Source organism: Panthera onca, chromosome C1 (assembly GCF_046562875.1).
Source record: "Panthera onca isolate mPanOnc1 chromosome C1, mPanOnc1 haplotype 2, whole genome shotgun sequence".
Taxonomy (NCBI): domain Eukaryota; kingdom Metazoa; phylum Chordata; class Mammalia; order Carnivora; family Felidae; genus Panthera; species Panthera onca.
The window spans coordinates 39,330,406-39,351,408 of NC_138346.1; the positions used below are offsets into that span (position 1 = coordinate 39,330,406).

At 38.0% G+C, this 21,003-nt stretch overlaps 1 protein-coding gene across 5 annotated transcripts in view; it reads left to right on the top strand.

Annotated features, from left to right (window-relative positions):
• The window catches only part of HECW2 (HECT, C2 and WW domain containing E3 ubiquitin protein ligase 2), a 371,931-nt gene that overhangs the window by 280,458 nt on the left and 70,470 nt on the right, over positions 1 to 21,003 (top strand). For all 5 annotated transcript variants that reach the window (XM_060622749.3, XM_060622748.3, XM_078451061.2 and 2 more), the window contains 3 exons: positions 12,169 to 12,303; positions 16,519 to 16,621; positions 20,734 to 20,830. In XM_060622749.3, coding sequence (XP_060478732.1) covers positions 12,169 to 12,303; positions 16,519 to 16,621; positions 20,734 to 20,830 — 335 coding nt within the window. The remainder of the gene's footprint in view (positions 1 to 12,168; positions 12,304 to 16,518; positions 16,622 to 20,733; positions 20,831 to 21,003) is intronic.

The window sequence follows — 21,003 nt, forward strand, 5'->3', positions numbered from 1 at the left end:
GGTACAAGCCATCCCACCATATCACTGGCTCTCCTAATATATTTCCTACAGCTAAATACCACCACTCCTAACATGTAAAGTACCCTTTGGCTAATATTTTATACCTAAAGTGTTGAGGATATTGTATTTATCCACATCTGCTAACTGACCAGCTGTTTCCAGAACTCTAGCCCAAGCACCATAGATTCCTGTTTTGTCTCCTCATGATTTTAGGTCTCTGATCATAGCAGTTTAAAAAAAAAGACCTTCTTTAACTTATTTTGTGACTAATACAGATGTCATGAAATATTTGGGATCACTCCTTCTTTCAAAAGACCAAGTGATGGAAAACATTAGCATGACTATTTTTTTACTTATGATAAACTGTATCAATCAGCTTTTTCATTTCTCCTACTGCTAAGAGCACTGTTGGGATATAATGGAAAGAAAATAATAGCATGTTTATTACTAATAATTGGATAAATACTAGGGAGGGAGCCAAGAGCTGAGAAGAGATTGATATTTTGGAAGGGAGAGAATATGAGTATGATCTTCATAAAAATTAAGGTAGATTACAATTAAGTGTTTTTTGAGCATTTCTAAGACTTTGTAGAGTTGAGAAGCCAGAAGTAAGAACAGATTCAATATGCAATGCTTCTGACTTATAAATTGTTGTTCTTTTATTGTTTCCCTTGTATATATACTACATCTTCCCCATCCATCCATCTATCAATGGACATGTAGATTGTTTCCATATTTGGCAGCTGTAAATAATGGTAACAGTAAACATGGGGATATGTATATCTTTTTGAATTAGTGTTTTTGTTTTCTTTGGATAGATACTCAGAAGTGGAATTGCTGGTTCATCTGGTACTTTTATTTTTTTTTTTTAATTTTTTTTTTTTTTTCAACGTTTATTTTATTTTTGGGACAGAGAGAGACAGAGCATGAACGGGGGAGGGACAGAGAGAGAGGGAGACACAGAATCGGAAACAGGCTCCAGGCTCCGAGCCATCAGCCCAGAGCCCGACGCGGGGCTCGAACTCACGGACCGTGAGATCGTGACCTGGCTGAAGTCGGACGCTTAACCGACTGCGCCACCCAGGTGCCCCTATTTTTAATTTTTGAGGAATCTTCATGTTGTTTTCCACAATGGTCATGCCAATTTACATTTCTACCAACAGTGCACAAGGCTTCTAGTTTTCTCCACAACCTGGCCAACACTTGTTATTTCTTGTCTTTTGATACTAGCCATTTTGTCTAGTGAAATGATTTTGCATTATTGGTTTGATTTGTATTTCCCTAATGATTAGTGATGTTGAATTACTTTTCATGTGCATGTTGGTCATCTGTATGTCTTCTTTGGGAAAAAAATGTCTATTTAGATCCTCTGCCCATTTTTAAATCAGATTGTTTTTGTTTTTGTTATTGAGCCTTGAGTTCTGTATATATTTTGGATATTACCCCTTATTGGATATATGATTTGCAAATATGTTCTCCCATTCAGTAGGTTGCCTTTTTATTTCATGGATAATTTTCTTTGATGTGCAGAAGCTTTTTAGTTTGATGTAGTGTCATTTGTGTGTGTGTGTGTGTGTGTGTGTGCACACGCACGCACACACGCCTTTGCTGCCATTACCTCTGAAATCAATTCCAAAAAGATATCACCAAGAATGATGTCAGGAAACTTATCATCTATGTGGTTTTCTAGGAATTTTATGGTTTCTGATATTTACATTCAAGTATTTAACCCATTTTCAGTTAATTTTTGTGAATGGTGTAAGATAGTAGTTCAGTTTCATTCTTTTGCATGTGGTTGTCCAGTTTTCCTAATCACATTTATTGAAGAAATTATTCTTTCCCTATTTTGTATTCTTGCCTCCTTTGTCACAAATTGATCATGTATACTTTGATTTATTTCTGGGCTCTCTATTCTAGTCTGTTGATCCATGTGTCTCTTTCTATGCCAATACTATACTGTTTGGATTACTATAGCTTTGGAATAGATAATAGAGTTTGAAATTAGGGAGTGTGACTCATTTTAGCTTTGTTCTTTCTTAAGATTGCTTTGTTTACTTGGGATCTTTTGTGGTTCCAGATTTTAGAGTTGTTTGTTCTATTTCTGTGAAAAAATGACATTGGAATTCTGATAGGGATCGCATTGAATCTGTAGATTGCTTTGGGTAATATGGGCATTTTTGCAGTATTAATTTTTCTGATCCATGAGCATGGCATATCTTTCCATTTATTTGTGCCTTCTTCAACTTCTTTCACCAATGTCTTATAATTTTCAATGTACAAATATTTCATATCCTTGGTTAAATTTATTCCTAGGTATTTTTTTCTTTTTCATGCAATTGTAAATAAGATTATTTTCTTATTTTCTCTTTTTGATAATTTGTTCTTAGTGTATAAAAATGCAATATATTTCTATATATTGATTTTGTACCCTGCAACTTTACTCAATCTATTTATTAATTCTAACAGTTTTTTAATGAAGTCTTTAGGAGTTTCTATATATATAATTATGAAATATGCAAATAATGATAGTTTTACTTCTTTCTTTCCAATTTGGATGCTTACCCCCCTGTCCCCCCCCCCCCCGCCCCTCCCTCACCCCCCCCCCCCCCCCCCCCCCGCCTAACTACTCTGGCTAGGATTTCCAATACTATGTTGAATAAAAGTGGTGAGAATGGGCATCCTTGTCTTCTTCCTGATCTTAAGGGAAAAGTTTTCAGCTTTTCTGTCTTGAGTCTAATGTTAGGTGTGGGCTTGTCATATATGGCCTTTTTATGCTGAAGTACATTCCATCCATACTCACTTCATTGAGAGTTTTTATCATAAATAGGTGTTGAATTTTGTCAAATGCATTTTCTGCATCTATTGAAATGATCATACAGTTTTATCCTTCATTTTGTTAATGTGATTTATCACACTGATTGATTTCAGATTTTGAACCATTCTTGCATTGCTGGAATAAATTCCCCTTGATCATGGTATATGATTCTTTTGATGTATTGTTGAATTTGGTTTGCTAATATTTTGTTGAAGAATTTTACATCTGTATTCATTGGGGATATTGGTCTGTAACTTTCCTTGTGTTCTGTCCCTTTCTGGTTTGGTTTTTAGGTAATGTTATCCTCAAAAAATGAGTTTGGGAAGTGTTCCCTCTTTTTCAATTTTTTGGATGAGTTTGAAAAGGGTAGTATTATTAAATCTTATTCAAATGTTTGGTAGAATTTACCAGTGAAGCCATCTGATCTTGGATTTTTGTTTCTTGGAAGTTTTTTGATTACTGATTCAATGTCCTTCACAATAATTGATCCAGTTGTATTTTCTATTTCTTTATTATTCAGTCTTGGAAGATTGCATGTTTCTAGGAAGTTACCCATTTCTTCTATGTTGTCCAATTTTTTGGCATGTAATTACTTTTTAAAAAAATTTTTTTAGAATTTTTTATTTTAGAGAGAGGGAGAAAGAGCAAGAGAGAGAGTGAATGGGGGGAGGGAGCAGAGGGAGAGAGAGAGAAAATCCCAAGCAAACCATGCTCAGCATGGAGCCTGATACGGAGCTGAATCCCAGGACCCTGGGATCATGACCTGAGCTGAAACCAAGAATCAGATGCTCAACTGATGAAGCCACCCAGGCACCCTGACATGTAATTTTTTATAATTCTTTTGTATTTCTTTGGTATCAGTTGTGATTTCTCCTCTTTTATTTCTGATTTAATTTATTTGAGCCCTCTTTTTCTCCTCGTCTGTTGTCTAGTTAAAGGTTTGTCAATTTTGTTTATCTTTTCAAAAAAACAGCTCAGTGAAACTAAGGTCTCTTCTATTGTCTTTTTAGTCTCTATTTCATTTATGTCCTCTCTTATCTTTATTATTTCCTTCCTTCTACTAACTTTGGAGTTTGTTCTTTTTCTGGTTCTTTTGGGTATACAGTTATATTGTTTACTTAAATTTTTCTTGCATCTTGGAGTAGACCTGTACTGCTATAAACTTCCCTCTTAGAACTGGTTTTGCTGCATCCATAGATTTTGGTATGTTTATTTCCATTTTCATTTGCCTAAAGTCAGTTTTTAATTTCTCTTTTTCTTTCTTCATTGACCCATTGATTGCTCAGTAGCATGTTGTTTGATCTCCACATATTTGTGATTTTCCCAGTTTTCTTGTAATTGATATCTAGCTCCATACTATTGTGGTTGGAAAAGATGGTTGATATAATTTCAGACTTCTTAAGTTTATTGAGAGTTGTTTTGTGGTCTGGCACATGATCTATCCTGGAGAATATTCCCTGTGCATTTGAGAAGAATGTGTATTCTGCTACTTTAGGATGGAGTACTGTATGTATGTCTATTAAGTTCATCTGATCTGTTGTGTCAGTTGAGGTTAGTGTTTCCTTATTGATTTTCTGTCTGGATGATCTATCCATTGATGTAACTGGGGTATTAAAGTCTTCTACTAGTATTATGTTGCTTTCAGTTTCTCCCTTTAAATCTGTTAATATTTGCTTTAGGTACTTCTGTGTTGAGTACATAAATATTTATCAATGTTATGGCTTCTTGAATTGACCCCTCTATTATTATGTAATGTCCATTTTTGTTTTTTGTTACAGTCTTTGTTTTAAAGTCTGTTTTATCCAATGTGAGTATAGCTACCTCAGCTTTCTTTTGGCTCTGTTTGCATGAAACATCTTTTTCCATCCCTTCACTTTCGGTCTGTGTGTTCCCTTACATCTAAGGTGAGTCTCTTGCAGACAACATATATAGGTCTTGTGTTTTGTTTTTTGTTTTTAACCATTAAGCCACTCTGTCTTTTGATTGGAGAATTTAGTTCATTACATTTAAAGTAATTACTGATAGATGTGTACTTATTGCCATTTTGTTTATTGTTTTCTGACTGTTTTGTAGTTCCTCTCTGTTCTTTTCTTCTTTGCTTGCCTTCCTCCCTTTGTGGTTGAATGCTTTCTGTAGTGTGATACTTAGATTCCTTTCTCATGATCTTTGTGTATCTACTACAGGTTTTCACTTTGTGGTTACAATAAAGCTCGTATATAGTAGCCTATACATATAACAATGTGTTTTATGTTAATAGCAAGTTAAGTTTGAATGCATTCTCAATCGCATTTTTACACCCCCCTCCAAACATTTTACATTTTTTTTTAACGTTTATTTATTTTTGAGACAGAAAGAGACAGAGCTTGAACAGGGGAGGGGCAGAGAGAGAGGGAGACACAGAATTGGAAGCAGGCTCCAGGCTCTGAGCCATCAGCCCAGAGCCCGACGCGGGGCTCGAACCCGGGCTGAAGTCGGACGCTTAACCGACTGAGCCACCCAGGCGCCCCACATTTTACATTTTTGATGTCACATTTTACATCTTTTATCTTATGTATGTTTTAACTAATTATTGTGGTTATGGTTATTTTACTACTTTTGTTTTTCAACTTTTATACTGCCTTTATAAGTGATTAATTCTCTTCCTTTGCTATATATTTCAGTGAATTTTTTCTGTTGTATGGTTTCTTATTACTAATTAGTGCCCTTACTTTTCAGCTTGCAGAGCCAGTTTATTGGTAATAAACTCTTTTAGCTTTTGCTTGTCTGGTAAATTCTTTATCTCTCCTTCAATTCTGAATGATACCCTTGCCAGATAGAGTATTCTTGCTTAGAAGTTTTCCTTTTAGCATTGTAAGTATATCATAGTGTTCCTTCTGATTGGCAAAGTTTCTCCTGAAAAATCTACTGATTATCTTATGGGGGTTCCCTTTTGTATAACAAGTTGTTTTTCTCTTGCTACTTTTCAGATTCTCTGCATTAGGGGCATTTTCAGCCATTATTAACTCAAATAGTTTTCAGCCCCTTTCTCTCTCTTGTCTCCTTCTGGGATCCCCTAAAATGCACATGTTATTTTTGCTTGATGTTGTCTTACAGGTCCCTTAAACTATCTTCACTTTTTAAAATTTTGTTTTCTTTTTGCTGCTCTGTTTGAGTGAGTCCCACTACCCTGTCTTCCAAATCACTGATTATTCTGCTTCATCTAGTCTGCTGTGGAACCCCTCTAGTGTATTTTCAGGTATCGTATTCAGTTATTGTTCAGCCATTGTATTCTTCAGCTCTGTGACTACTGTTTGGTATTTTCTGTCTTTTATTGAGATTTTCTCAATGTTCATCCATTTTCCTAAATTTAGTGAGCAACTTTTGACCACTACTTTGAACTCTTTATCAGGTAAATTATCTCCACTTCATTAGCTGTTGTTTTTTTTTTTTTTTTTCTGGAATTTTATCTTGTCTTTTCATTTGGAACATATTCCTCTGTTTCTTCATTTTGTGTGACTCTGTGTTTGTTTCTGTGTTAGGCAAAACAACTGTCTCTCCTGGTCTTGAAGGGTGTCCCTGTGTGGGCAATGAACCTTGTCATTTAACCTTGCCCTAGTTCTCAGTCGTCTCTCATGGTGCCTGTCCATTCATTTCAGCTCCGTGGGGTTCAGAAATGCAATCCCCCCTGGTTACTGGAGCCAAGTACTCAGTGGGTATCCCCTGTGTGGGCTGTCTACACCTACTGGCTTTGGGGAGCTGGGAGGGAAGCTGGGCGTGGGACAGGGCTGCAAAAGCAATAAGAGAGCTTAGGGTGCTCACCTACTGCCTCTGGCCAGTAGCAGTAGCAGTGTCAGGGAATAGGGCACCCACCTCTGCCTCTGGGGTGGGGGTGGGAGTTGGCCCCAGCAAATTAAAGTGAGAGTGCAAACATGGCACCCACCAGTACTTCCACTCCCGGAAGGAGTCCCAACAGGCTTTTGCCCTGTGGCAGATGCTTTGAGATTAATACATGAATTTCTTCACATATGATCTAGGCTCTTAACAAACTGCTGTTTTTGTGCTGGATCCCAGGGCAAGTGAGTCTGCACACAACCCTTTTCAGAGCACAATGTCTGCTCCCTACAGCCCGATGATTTTTCTGGATGTAAGTCTTGTTGGCTCAACAAGTCAGATATCTTGGGAGTTTGTCTCTCCAGTGCAGGTCCCAAGGAGTTGGGTGCCTGACATGAGGCAAAAACCCCTCACTCCTCAGGGAGGATTTCCATATTTGTGAGACGCCTCCCAATGGTTGCTACACTTGGGGGTGGGATTTTTGGCGAGATCTCTGCTTCTACCCATCTCACTGTGGCCCTTTTATCCTTTGTTGTGGAGTAGTTGTTCAGTTCTCTTGTTTTTTTTCCGGAGGGAATTGTTTTCTTATGTAGCTGTGGATTTGTTGTGTCTGTGGGAGGAAGTGAGTTCAGGATCTTCCTGTGCCACCATCTTGAACTGCTGATTTCTCCATAGCTCTTTAGAAGAAGATAGAAGATTTGACCTTCTTTGTGGAGCAGAGTTACAAGTGCTTTTTGTTTTATTTTGTTTACATGGTCTTTTAATATGGATTCCTGGTTTGGCAGAATGTTAACTGGAAACAATTTCAAACTTCTGTAACTTAGATTTGTTGAGCCTGAGGTTGGTATTTCTTCACAAATACTGATGACTTTTTCCTTTCTTAAAATAATAGAAGCTTAAAAAAATAAAAAGAAAGAATTGTGTAAAGAGAGAAGTGTATTTTGTTTGGCCTCGCTAAAATACCACTTGGCTCCAACCAGCCCGTATTTCCTGACTCGACCATGCCCTGAAGCAGTGAAAGGGAAGAAGTTTTTCAAATGAGATTTGAGTTTGTGTATTTGCATTCCTTTCAGTTTTTGACTGTGTTGTTAGTCTTAGTTGGTCCAGCACTGTGAAGCTTGAGTCAATTTCCTTAATAAAACTTAACAGTAGGGAATCCATGTTGTTCAAAATTTGCTTTTCTATGGCTAATCTGAAAAAGACTCATTTTTTGATACAGTTGTTTTTTTCACGTAGTCTACATTCTCAGCATGCCGTTTATCCACATAGAATTTATAATACATGTTAAATGCTTTCATAAATAAAGGCAGGTGATTCAAGAACAGTGACATAAAAAGTGACCCAAATTTAAAAAAAAAAAAAAAAAGTACTAGGTCAACTTCATTACTGGCTTGAACTACTTAGGATATCCTGTGGGAAAGTGATCCACTTTTCTGACATAATTGATTTGTGTGTCACAAATAGAAATGGCAAACCTAAAATTGGCCCAGGAAGTTTTCTGTGCTTTTCTCTCTATTTTAAAGTAGAATACATTTTTTCACAGCTCGACTGTTACCCGACTGAGTGGTTACCTTTCTGTGGAAATAGCAAAGCACCAAGGAAACCTGTCCGTGGTCACACAGTGGGTGGGCAGAGTCAAAATGCATGCCAAGTAATTGTGTCTTTGTGCTGCATTCCGTTAGTGCTCTACCAATGTGATTTTGATAGAGGTCTTAATCAAGGTCTCTCTCCCCAAGTACTTGGCAGAGTTAAAAAAGCATGTGTAAACAATATGCACATTTGATTTGACTCTGAAACTGACCTTTTTGTGGGATACAAATAGCACCTATTCCCCACCCACAGCCATACCTCCAACTGGTTAGTGATGCAAATTATGGAAATTGTGTACCGTTTGCTGTCTGGCGTTAGTAGCCTTTTCAGTGTTGAAACAGTGTTGAGGCCCAGCACTGTGAATGGCTGTTATTGCCAGTCTAATTCAGTAAATACTTGAATGCTTTCTAACATCACGTAAGATGTGAGGTGCGAGGGGAGTGGGAGGAACATGAAAAGGAAAAGATAGGGAGCAGAAAGCAGAATGGAAACAAAAAGATATATGAAAAGGAGACAGAGGGGAAAGAGGTACTGCTCATTGGGCTTTAGCGTCAGACAGAAAGGTAAGCTCAAGTCCCAGCTTTACAGGTTCCCAACTATACATTTTACTTAAGTCAGGAACTATTATCCAACAATATTGAAGCTGAACAACAATGAGATATCATTATTTATCAAATAATGAAAATCTTTATTTATAATGGTGGTTGCTGGCTTATGTGTTCTTCTGTGTTTTTAATTTTACAAAGACCATGTTGCCTTTGCATTGCAGAGGAGACTTCAGTGGATCAATTAGGATTTGGTTCGGCTGCACTGTGACAGAGACCCATACAAAGTTTAATATACAGGATTTTATTCACTCAATAAAGGAGCTCAGAGGCAGGCAGTCTGGGGCTTTTAAGATGATTCCTCAAGTTGTGAGAGCCCTGGCCCCTTCCATTTTCTGCTCAGCCATCTTTCTTTCATCTTTATGGCTCAGTGTGGCTGCTGGAGCATCCTTATCTCAGGGAACAGAAAAGATGAAGGACAAAAGGAGGGCTTGACTTTGTAAAAATCTTCTTGTGAGGAGGTTTCCCAGGAGTATCATGTGACACTCTGTTTACATCTCATTGACCAGAACTTAGTCTGGGCCACACATATCTACAAGGAACTCAGGAAATGTAGTTTCACTGGTTCTCCATTTTTTTGAGCTTCGTTTATGGAATACAGCAAGAAGCGTTGTGATCCTGGGAAAAATGCCTTAGACGTTAAAACTTATTATTAGTACTAATAATAGTAACATTTAAGAAGTTATAGGCACTACATGAGAACCATCTCTTTTAACCGTCCTTTGATGTAGGTGTTACTATCCCCATTTTACAGAAGAAATTGTGGTTTAAAAAAGTTAAGTAAGTAGTTTGTCCAAGGTTACATTGCTAGTAAGTAGTGGAGCTAGCTCTCAGAACCAGGCTTGTCTTTTTCTAGATCCCAATAATTTGATTATTATTTTGCCTCCCACATCTCGAGTCTTACCTTGGTAGTTTATTCATATCTACAATGGGATGTTTTAAAAACTCCTATTCTGTGGTTTTATATTCTTTAGCTCTCCACGTTTTTCACCTAACACACACACACACACACACACACACACTCACACACTCACACACACACACACACACACACACACACACACACACACACCCCTCATTGGTTTTTTAAGATCTTTAAGTATTTCTATGCTTATGTAAAAGAATGTGACTTTTATTACTTGATTAGTTCATTGTGAGTTGTCTCTGTACTTTGGTCAAGATACTAGCATATTAGAATTTTTGACAATTTATTATTTTCTAAGCCTCCAACTTTCCCCCAGATGCAGTCCCAAAAGCTACCGGGGATAACAGGATGAGTAAGAAAGAGTCCTTATCCTCAAGGCATTTACAGTATAATTCTTTAGAGAATTGGTTTTAGACAAGCCTCTTAACATCAAATTACACTGTGACACTACATGTAAATCACAGCTGACCTAGATGTGCACACCCATTTATCCTTATAATTATAAGCGCATCATTGTTACCTCTAAATGGCTACCCATCCCTTCAAAACATTCCAAAGAAATTAGGTAGAGTAAATAGGCAATTCTATTTTAGTACTCTTTGTATTTTTCCCTTAAAAAACATGGCTTATATTATTGTTTTAGTAATAAAAACTTTAATAAAGATACATGGCTGATTATAGTATCTATTATTTTGAAATGCCCATTTGTAAAAATAATTTAATTTCTATTTTATGACACTTTGAATAGTGGCAGAAATGATGTACAAGTATATTAGAAGCCCAAATCAAATGGGGACCAGTATGACATTTGGGACCAGAACCTGCCAATATAAGCCTATATAGAATTTAGCATTGGTGTATTATTTTTTTACAAGATCAGAGAAGACAGGTGTTCCACCTGACATGTTAGGAAAAAGAGAGCATTACCTAGGGATGTGAGGCTGATGACATCATCTCCTACAAGACTTCCATTTAATTCAGTCTTTGTACCTGGAAATCGGCTATGGAAAGAAGGGACTGGCAAAGATTCTCATTCTGTATATTACTCTGCTTTGTTTTCTAGTGCACCTACTGCTTAAAGTTATTTCATTACAAAAAAATAATTTTTTTTCCTATTTGTGGACTACATTGTTTCGCCTGTTTCCTGATTATGTGTATACAGAAACATTTTATTTCATAATGGGAAGGTGATTGATTTTTTTATAGATATAAATATATCATCTAAACCTGGTATTTGCCTAGGTGTATTCATTCCTAGACTTTAAGGTACTTTTTAAACTGAGCTCCATCAGTTTAAGAAGTCCGTTCTTTTTTGCTTAGGTTATTTGGCATATATCATGTGCCCTGACACTTGACTTACAGGTTAAGTGTCTCCTGACTCTCCTAATCATCTCTCTTATCTTGATGACTTAATTAACTTTATCTGATCATGGAAAACTTACATTTTCTAATTGTCCTGGAGATAATGGGCTTTGTTACTACCTAGAGTGAATTTTACTTTGAAGACTTATACCATTTGGCTCTTAATAATAAGGATAAATAGCACTGGCTTAGAGCTTCAGAATTAAACAAACACAAAGAAACAGTTTGTACTCATTCATGATTTCTTGTCATCAGGGATTCTGCAGTAAACACAGTAGAACATGATTCCTCCCTCCTTTCATGTTATGGGGAAATAAATGTTTATTATGAATGAAGCAGACATGTTTTTATACAAAATCTACAGCTCAGAGAAATTAAGTGACTTGCCCAAAGTTATTGTAGGTGATAGAATTTGTATGGATGTATGTGATCAATGATTAAACTGGGAAGGTAGATGGGAAGGAGATTTTAAAGTCTTGAAAAACCTCCAAAGAGTTGGAATGTTTTTTTTAGATAAACACTGGGTAGCCAGTGGAAGCTTTGGACTGGAGCAGTGATGTAATCAAAGCAGTCAGAAAGAATATTCTGCTACTGAGGTGCCAGCTAAAGGAATACAGTTGTAGAGGTGTGGAACAAGAGAAAACTCTGAAATAACGGGCTGGTCATCAGGCTGGGATGAAAAAGTAGAGAGGGCACTACCCTGGGAAAGTGGAGAGACTGGGGCTGACAGCATGGGAGAGGAAAAGGAGCAGTCAATGATGGTGAAGTTTTAGGTGATAAAAACTTCACAATAACCACGGATAGCAGTAAGAGCTTAATGAGAAGCCCAAATGCCCTTTCATATGGCTCCTTTCTCAGATCCTATCTTTGATGACTGTTCCTTCGAGTATTTCCTAAAACCAGGAATAACGTTCCCCAAAGATTAAAATTAAAAGGAAATGGAGCTAAGATCGTTACTCAGAAGTCAAAATTGGGACTTTTCCTGAATGTATCAAATGATAGGGCAGCTAGGACAAGTGTGTGGCACGAATGGACTACTGATTGAGGGGATTGTTTCCTAGGCATTTTTTGTCGACCACAACTCCCGCACCACCACTTTCATCGACCCCCGGCTCCCGCTGCAGAGCAGTAGACCCACGAGCGCGCTGGTTCATCGGCAGCACCTGACCAGGCAACGCAGCCACAGTGCAGGCGAGGTGAGTCACGCGCCTTGGGGATGGGCCTGCGGGTTCATGGGAGCTGCAGGGATGTGGTGGTTTGTGGAATCTCTTATCGTTTTGTTTTTCCAGTTTGATTTAGAGATTATCATTTGGAGACTGAAAAGTGCTGGAATGCTGGCAGGGCTTCTCTGAAAATACCCAAAGCCTAATTTATACATTTTAAGAGCTAGATATTTGAAGAAAGATGGAAGAAATGAGAGAATTTTTTATATTTAGAAGATGGTGAGAGAGAATTCTCCATGTAGTGAAATGTTCAAGAGAGGATGGTGGTAAACCCTTTTGCCCACCTAAGGACAGCTTCAGAGGAAAAAATAGGGCTAAAATTCAGTGACATATGGGAGGTTTTTTAAGTGAGGGTTGCTGGATTGGATTAAAGTCTTTAGCCAATGCTATGGGTTGTGGTGTCCTCACTAATAGTCTTTAAAATCATGATATATTGGGGCACCTAGGTGGTTCAGTCGGTTAAGCATCTGACTCTTGATTTTGACTCAGGTCATGATCTCACAGTTCAGAGGTTCAAGCCGTGCATCAGGCTCTGTGCTCACAGTGCAGAGTCTGCTTGGGATTCTCTCTCTCTCCCTCTCTCTCTCTGCCCCTCCTGCTCTCTCTCTCTCTCTCTCTCTCTCTCTCTTAATCTCTCTTCCTCTCAAAATAGATAACCTTAATAAAATAAATAAAAATCACAATATATCTGAGCATTGATTCATGTACTCTAAGGAAGAGAAAATAGGCAGAATTAAGAATTCCTAAATTACTGAATTACTTGCTCTACTTTACTGGCTTGCAGTGACCTGTGGTAACCACATGGGGGCTCTCTAATAGCCTAACCCACCCCCCACCGCCCCCAAGACAAAGGAAATAGTCTCTTCCTGTTTCCCTTTTTCTTTAGCAGCTTAAATAAAAGGAATGCTTTAGGTCAACTTTGTTTCTCTTTAATACTGGCTTATGTGTTGAATGTATGTCATCACTTGGTAAACATTGTTTCTAAAGATTTGCTTAGGCAAAAAGACTTAAGATTCTTTTCCTGCGTTCCTTTCTAGGTCTATGTGCATATTCTATTTTCAGTGTTACACTATAGGTCAAAGAGTTTTGTAGACTCTGTTATAAGGAAAATTACGAATGCGATAAATAACTGGATTTGATTCATCAAAATTCTACTCTTGGAATTTCCCCTCGTGATTTACAGACTTGTGGGTTTGCTGGTTGTATGTGCAGAATATACTTGAGAAGCTCGTATAAAAATGATATATAAATCTATTACAAGATGAGGTATGCACAAAAATATTTATGTTTTATGAGTAACTAATAAATCTTTACTTTGCTGCCATGGAAACCATTAGTGGTGACCTGGATGATGCCAACAGCATTCATCCTAAAAGCAGAAAACACACCTCTCACCTTTGGACTTCGTGTGTGATGTGTATCATAATTAGGGCCCTGCCTGACTTTATCACAAGGCCAGTGCACTTTAGCCACTTGTATTTTTTTTTTTTTTTTTTTTTTTTTTAGCCACTTGTCTTATCTTGACTTCACCGTATGAGCCGGCTGCTTGGTCTGGTCAGGTCTGCATCAGATTAATAGCTGTGCTCCTTTTGCTTTCAGTTCTTCTGCCTCAGAACTTGAGTTATTTCCATGGTCTAGTAGCGGCCTGTTGTGGGAGAGGGATCCTAAGGCACACATTCAAATGCAAGTGAAGTTATCTTCTCCTGTTGATGGAGACTGAGTGGTAGAACAGAGCTAACCCCATAAAGCCTCAGCAGTCAGCCCCAGCCTTGTCAGACCATTTATGGGAAGGTGTTTTCTGGCACAGCTGTCGGAAGCCCGCACACCCTGCCGTGCTACACACATTTATCTGGCCTTGCCCACCATCTAAAGGTCTCCTTCGAGGAAGGAGGGTGTTGAAGAGAAGACATTTGGCTGTTCTGGGAAATAATGACACATGACCACGTCCTGACAGGAGGGAAAGTATATGTCCGTGTATTGAATGATAAGTTCTGTGACTGGCAAACAAGGTGTAGTTAATGATTGAATCTCCTCTGAGAGTGGCTGACTTCGTTCTTCAAAGCCAATAATTCAAGAGACGCACAGCGAGCAACTTCGATTATACACGAGTCTTTCCATCTACTCTCTTATACTCATTTAGCAAACATTACAGGTAGTAGAAATTTTGCTGTATCTTCCATCCAACAAACTAATTCTTACCAAACACGTGCAGTGTAGAAACACGATGGTTGAGGTGAAGGATGCCAATAACGTATGTTCCTTGTTCTTATTAAGGAGAAAATGTGTGAAACAAACCATAATACAAATGAGTAAAAATATGAATGAGGGGCGCCTGGGTGGTTCAGTCGGCTAAGCATCTGACTTTTGCTCAGATCATGATCTTGGGGTTCATGAGTTCGAGCCCCGTGTTGGGCTTTGTGCTTACAGCTTGGAGCCTGGAGCCTGCTTCCAATTCTGTGTCTTCCTCTGTCTCTGCCCCTCCCCTACTCACACTCTGTCTCTCTCTCTCAAAAATAAATAATAAGACTTAAACATTTTTTTGAAAAAAATACGAATGAAATGCTTTATAAAATGTTAATGATGGCGGCTGCTTAAGAAATGTATACCAAGTACTTTGGGAGGTCAGAGAAGGGTGCATTTAAAGTCAGCTTGAGGGGCAGCTGGGTGGCTCAGTTGGTTAAGCGTCTGACTTCAGCTCAGGTCATGATCTCACAGCCCCGTGTCGGGCTCTGTGCTGACAGCTCAGAGACTGGAGCCTGCTTCGGATTCTGTGTCTCCCTCTCTTTCTGCCCCTGCCTCGCTCGCACTCTGTCTCTCAAAAATGAATAAATGTTAAAAAAAATTTTTTTAATAAAGTCAGCTTGAAGGGAAGGCAAGGTTTCATTGGGGAGGGGGGTTGCTGTTTGAACTACACTCTGAAGAATGAATGAGAGCATTCTTGAGGGATAAACAAGCAGTATAGGGTAAGAATGGTAGTTTTAGTTTTAGGGCCTTTAGAAAAACCCCTCCCCAAGCACCTAACACATACGATGTGATAAAATGGCTGTGAAGGTTTCGATGGGTGGGAATAGAAGCTCTGTTTTCTTTTCTTTTTTTTTTTTTTTTTAATGTTTATTTAGCCTGAGGTGGGGGGGGGGGGGCGGCAGAGAGAGCACGCGAGTGTGGACGCACATGAGCAGGGGAGGAGCAGAGGGAGAGGGAGAGAGAATCCCAAGCAGGCCCCAAGCTGTCAGCATAGAGCCCTACGCGGGGCTTGATCTCACGAGAACCATGAGATTGTGACTGGAACCGAAACCAAGAGTCAGACACTCAGCCGACTGAGCCATCCGGGTGCCCCTAGAAGCTCTGTTTGAAAAGTACCAATTTGTAAATCCAATATGTTATTTGGCCTTTTGTTCTCTTTCTCTCTAATACTTCTGTTCTACTATCATCTTAAAAGACGTGTGTAATATGGGCAAGGAGGGGATGCTAAAACAGAAGCTAAAGCAGTGTTGGAGTTTACTGATAAGACTATTAGTGGGCATTTTTGTTTACCTACTTGTATGTATGAGTTTCTAAATCTATAATAGGTACAGTAAATAATTTCGGTTAGGGCAGCCCTATGGTAGCTCTTCCACAGCTGCTGCGATTAGCTGCCTGGTGTGGGAGGTTCAAACCAGAAAGAGCTGTTGTACCGGGTGCTCTAACAGGCATGTAAAATTGCTCCTGAGGAGATACCACACCAACCCTGAAGCCCACACGAAGCTGGCTGCTCTTCAGGCTCTGCTAAGGCAGAGAATTCTCCGAACTGCCTTAGCCAAAAGAAGGTATAACCTGGCACTCGTACCCTCCAGTGTATTGTTCCAGGTTTTTGTTTTGTCAAACCAGAGGTTATTCCCGATGAACAGGTCTGCTGCTGTTCAGTTTCCACAGCCCCAGTAATTGTACTCGTATGGAACTACCTCGATACCATGTGGTAAATAGTCACTGCCCCAGCCCCTCTCGAGGATACGGATGCCTGAACCCTTCCCCTCGATTCGGCAACTAAAGCAGAGCTTGTGAGAACCCTGTGTCAGCTCCTCACCTGGCATCTGTTCCCATCAGTTGGTACTTAGTAGTCGTCAAGTATTTTGAACAACTAGGCTTGGTGTGCTGATTTAAACCAGTCTCGATCTTTTTGCAGAACATAAACGATGCTTTTGTTTGCAGGTAGGTGAAGATTCTCGACACACAGGACCACCAGTGCTCCCCAGGCCATCGAGTACATTCAATACAGTCAGTAGGCCACAGTACCAGGACATGGTTCCAGTGGGTATGTCATCCCATTCCAGAAACCTTTATCTTTGCTTTTCCTATCAGTGTGAATCATGCATCCTGTGCTGATACTTCTCTATCGGCAGCCTGCTACTTTTGCCCTGTACTGAGAAACGTGCATTATCCCTAAGAGACCAATTTGAATCGCAAAACACTTCTGTCATACAAAATCCTATAGAATGAGAGTTTTTATCTTGCTCTACGTTTTCTGAGCAGAGCTATTATATTAGATTGTTGAAGTTACTCTTAAGGCAAATCTATTATGTGGTCATTTCACATTAAGCATTGGACAAGCATATATATTAGTTTATATATAATGCTCAGGACAGAAGTTTTTAAATTTTTTTAATGTTTATTTATTTTTGAGAGAGACAGACAGAGAGAGAGGGAGAATGAGAGCATGAATGGGGGAGGGGCAGAGAGAGAGGGAGACACAGAATCGGAAGCAGGCTCCAGGCTCTGAGCTGTCAGCACAGAGCCCGACATGGGGCTCGAACCCACGAACTGTAAGATCATGACCTGAGCTGAAGTCGGATGCTTAACCGACTGAGCCATCCAGGCGCTCTGGTACAGAACTTAAGTGGTGTGTGAGCCTACGGTAGCCTCAGAATAAGAAAGCAATTATGGCACATTCTTAAGGCTTTGGTAGAGAGCTATGTAGTTGTAGCAAATACAAGGCAGCAAGAGCCTCCAAAATTATAAAATACAAATAAATGAATGGGGCAAAGAGGCCTAACCAACAACTCGAATTATTATTCACATGATGAGGTTGACGTAGATCGGTTTTCACACCTGGACCCCTAAGGCAGGTGGAGTAGACAGGTAGGTGGTAGGAGGCCATGTCAGCTCCCTGCTTCATCTTAAATTTGAGTAGTTCTCCATTTGTCTGTTTTTACCTTAAAATTTTTACTTCTTTAAGAAAAACTTTAATGTGAAATATAAAGTAATGCCTGTGGGCATTACTTAGCTAAAGAAATTTGACAAACACTGGACAGGAAGAAATCTTGGATCAAAGTCTAAGAGTCTGTGTATTATTATGCTGTTATTAATAGGATACTAAATGCTGCAGAGAGAATTTTAAAGTCGTATGAAATTATTGCTAAAAAAGTTACATAGTCTCTGATCTTGAATGGAGTGTAAAACCCAGTGACAAAATTTCAGCTATCAAAGTGTTTTCTCAAACAAACTATAAAAAGTGTTTTCATTATTTTTGTATGAGGAAATGTGCAGTTAGGTACACTTCAAGTTTGACAACATGGGATTCCATGTTAGCAGGTAGTATTTTTTAAACTTTATTCACATTTAACTAAAATATGTATGCACAGGTGGCCTGATGCATAAAATGTGAACTAGCAAATGTTTAGAGCATTATATTTCTTTTGTTTGATCATTGTGAGTTTAAGTAAGGCATGTTTCTTGATCATATTTATGAACTGAATCAGAGTCACTGATGTTTGGGAATTCAGATATTCAGTTCTGTGATTTAAATATGTCCATATTTCTGATTAGAAATAGATATAATCAAGATAAATAATCTTAAGTAAACAAATTAGTTTTCTTGACAAAAGAGGTGTTAATTGTTATAGCCCTTAATAAATTTTAATTAACTATTTTTAAATTTCTATAGACATTAGCCAGTCTTGACAGAGATGAATTTTTCTTTTAATTCTATGTACATAGTTGATGATTCCGTTTGTGTTGTAGCTGTTGGTATAGTTGGTTTGGTAAAAAGCTAAGTGTGGCTTAATGGCATTTATTTCCACAGAGAATTTGGGAATGGTTTGTCTTCTACCTTTTGGTAGTAACTGTTGCTGACAACTGTTTTTCTTTTTTTTTTTAATTGAAGTACAGTTGACATACAATGTTATATTAGTTTCTAATGTATAGCATGATGATTCCACACTTTGATACGTTACTCAGTGTATATCTGATACAAAATCATTACAGTATTGGTGACTGTGTTCCCTGTGACGTACTTTTCATCCCTGTGACTTACTTATTTTGTAACTGGAACTTTGCCCCTCTTAATGCCTTTCGCCTATTTTGTCTATTCTCTCAGTCCCTGCCCTCTGGGAGCCATCAGTTTGTTCTCTGTATCTATGAGTCTGTTTCTGATTTTGTTGTTCATTTGTTTGTTTTTTAGATATCACGTAAAAATGAAATCACACAGTATTTGTCTTTCTGGGTCTGACTTATTTCACTTAGATAATACTCTCTGGGTCCCTTCATTTTGTTGCAAATGGCAAGATTTCATTCTTTTTAATTGTGAAGTAACTTTCTATTATATATGTGTATAATATATATATTATACATGTATAAGATATGTATGTATATAAGATATGTACCACATCTTCTTAACTCATTCTTCATTCATCTATCGATGGACACTTAGGTTACTTCCCTATCTTGGCTATTGTAAATAATGCTTCAGTGAACAGAGGGATACATATATTTTTTAGAATAAGTGTTTTTGTTTTCTTCAGGTAAATATACAGTAGTGGAATTACCAGAGCATATGATATTTCTATTTTTAACTCTTTGAGGATCCTCCCTACTGTTTTTCATAATGGCTGCACCAATTTACATTCCCACCAACAGTAAACAAAGGTTCCCTTTTCTCCACATCCTTGCCAACACTTGTTATTTCTTGTCTTTTTGATACTAGTCATTCTAACAGGATGTGAGATGATATCTCACTGTGGTTTTGATTTGTATTTCCCTGATGATTAATGATTTTGAGCATCTGTTCATGTGTCTGTTGGCTATCTGTATGTCTTCTTGGGAAAAAGAAGACCTATTCGGGTCCTCTGCCCATTTTTTTAATGGGATTATTTGTGCTTGTTTGTTTGTTTGTTTGCTTTTGGTGTTGAGTTGAATGAGTTCTTTATATATTTTGGATATTAACTTGTTTTTGATATATGATTTGCAAATATCTTCTCCCATTCAGTATACTGCCTTTTCATTTTATTGATGTTCCCTTTGCTATGCAAAAGCTTTTTAGTTTGATGTGGTCCCAATAGTTTATTTCTGTTTTTGTTTTCCTTCTTAAGGAGACATATCAGAAAAATGTTGCTAAGGCCAAGGTCCAAGAGATTACTCTCTAGGTTTTCTTGTAGGAGTTTTATGGTTTAGGTCTTTAATCCATTTTGAGTTCATTTTTATGTATAGTGTAAGAAAGTGGTCCAGTTTCATTCTTTTGCATGTAACTGTCCTGTTTTCATGGCACCATTTATTGAAGAGACTATCTTTTCCTTATTGTATATTCTTGCTTCCTTTATTGTAGATTAATTAGCCATATAAGCATGAATCTATTTCTGGGCTCTCTATTCTGTCCCTTTGATCTGTGTGTCTATTTTTGTGCCAGTAGCCTACTGTTTTAACTATTGTAGCTTTGTAGTTGAGTTTGAAGTCTGGGATTGTGATACCACTAGCTTTGTTGTTCTTTCTCAAGATTGCTTTGGCTATTATGGGTCTTTTGTGGTTCCATACAAATTACAGATTTTAAGATTGTTTGTTCTAGTTCTGTAAAAAAACGTTGTTGGTATTTTGATATGGATTGCATTGAATCTGTAGAGTGCTTTGGGGCATATGTACATTTACCAGTGTTAATACTTCCAATCCATGAACATGGTATACCTTTCCATTCATTTGTGTCATCTTTAATTTCTTTTATCAATGTCTTCAGTTTTCAAAGCACTGTTGTATTTGGGCAACTTTCGTTCTGTCTCTTTACCTCTCTGGATGACTGCTGCTTAGTCAGAAGATAGTTTTCCATTTCTAACAATTGCTTATGAGGTTGATTTTGGTAAGCAGTAGCTAAAAACCATCAATATCTAGAATCTTGTTTGTGATCTCATCCTGCAACTTGATAATAAATATGGCTTATGAAATGAGTTTAATTTGTGCTTAAGTCACACCTAATACATCTAAGTCCGATAATCATATAACAGGTAGACACAAATTAGAATTTAAGCATCTGTAGTGGCTTCAAACTAGGACTTTGAGTAAAAGGAATATTAACCACAAAAAACAGACTTAAAGTTTGGATTTATGTGCATAAACTTAATAACAGATTTTTAAAGCATCATCATAATTTTTTTATTTTTTCAGCTTACAATGACAAGATTGTTGCATTTCTGCGCCAACCCAACATCTTTGAAATTCTACAGGAGCGCCAACCTGATCTTACCAGGAATCATTCACTCAGGTAACTGTTGTATTAGTATTTGGTTCAAATTCTGTAAGCCCCAACTATTAAATCATCAGTAATACTGATAATCATCTTGGAAATTCACTCTTTCTTTCTGGCAGTCTGAACAAAGGCATCTTGTACACAAAGACTTTATGTCATCAACAACCAGGTCATTGTAGTACTGGCTT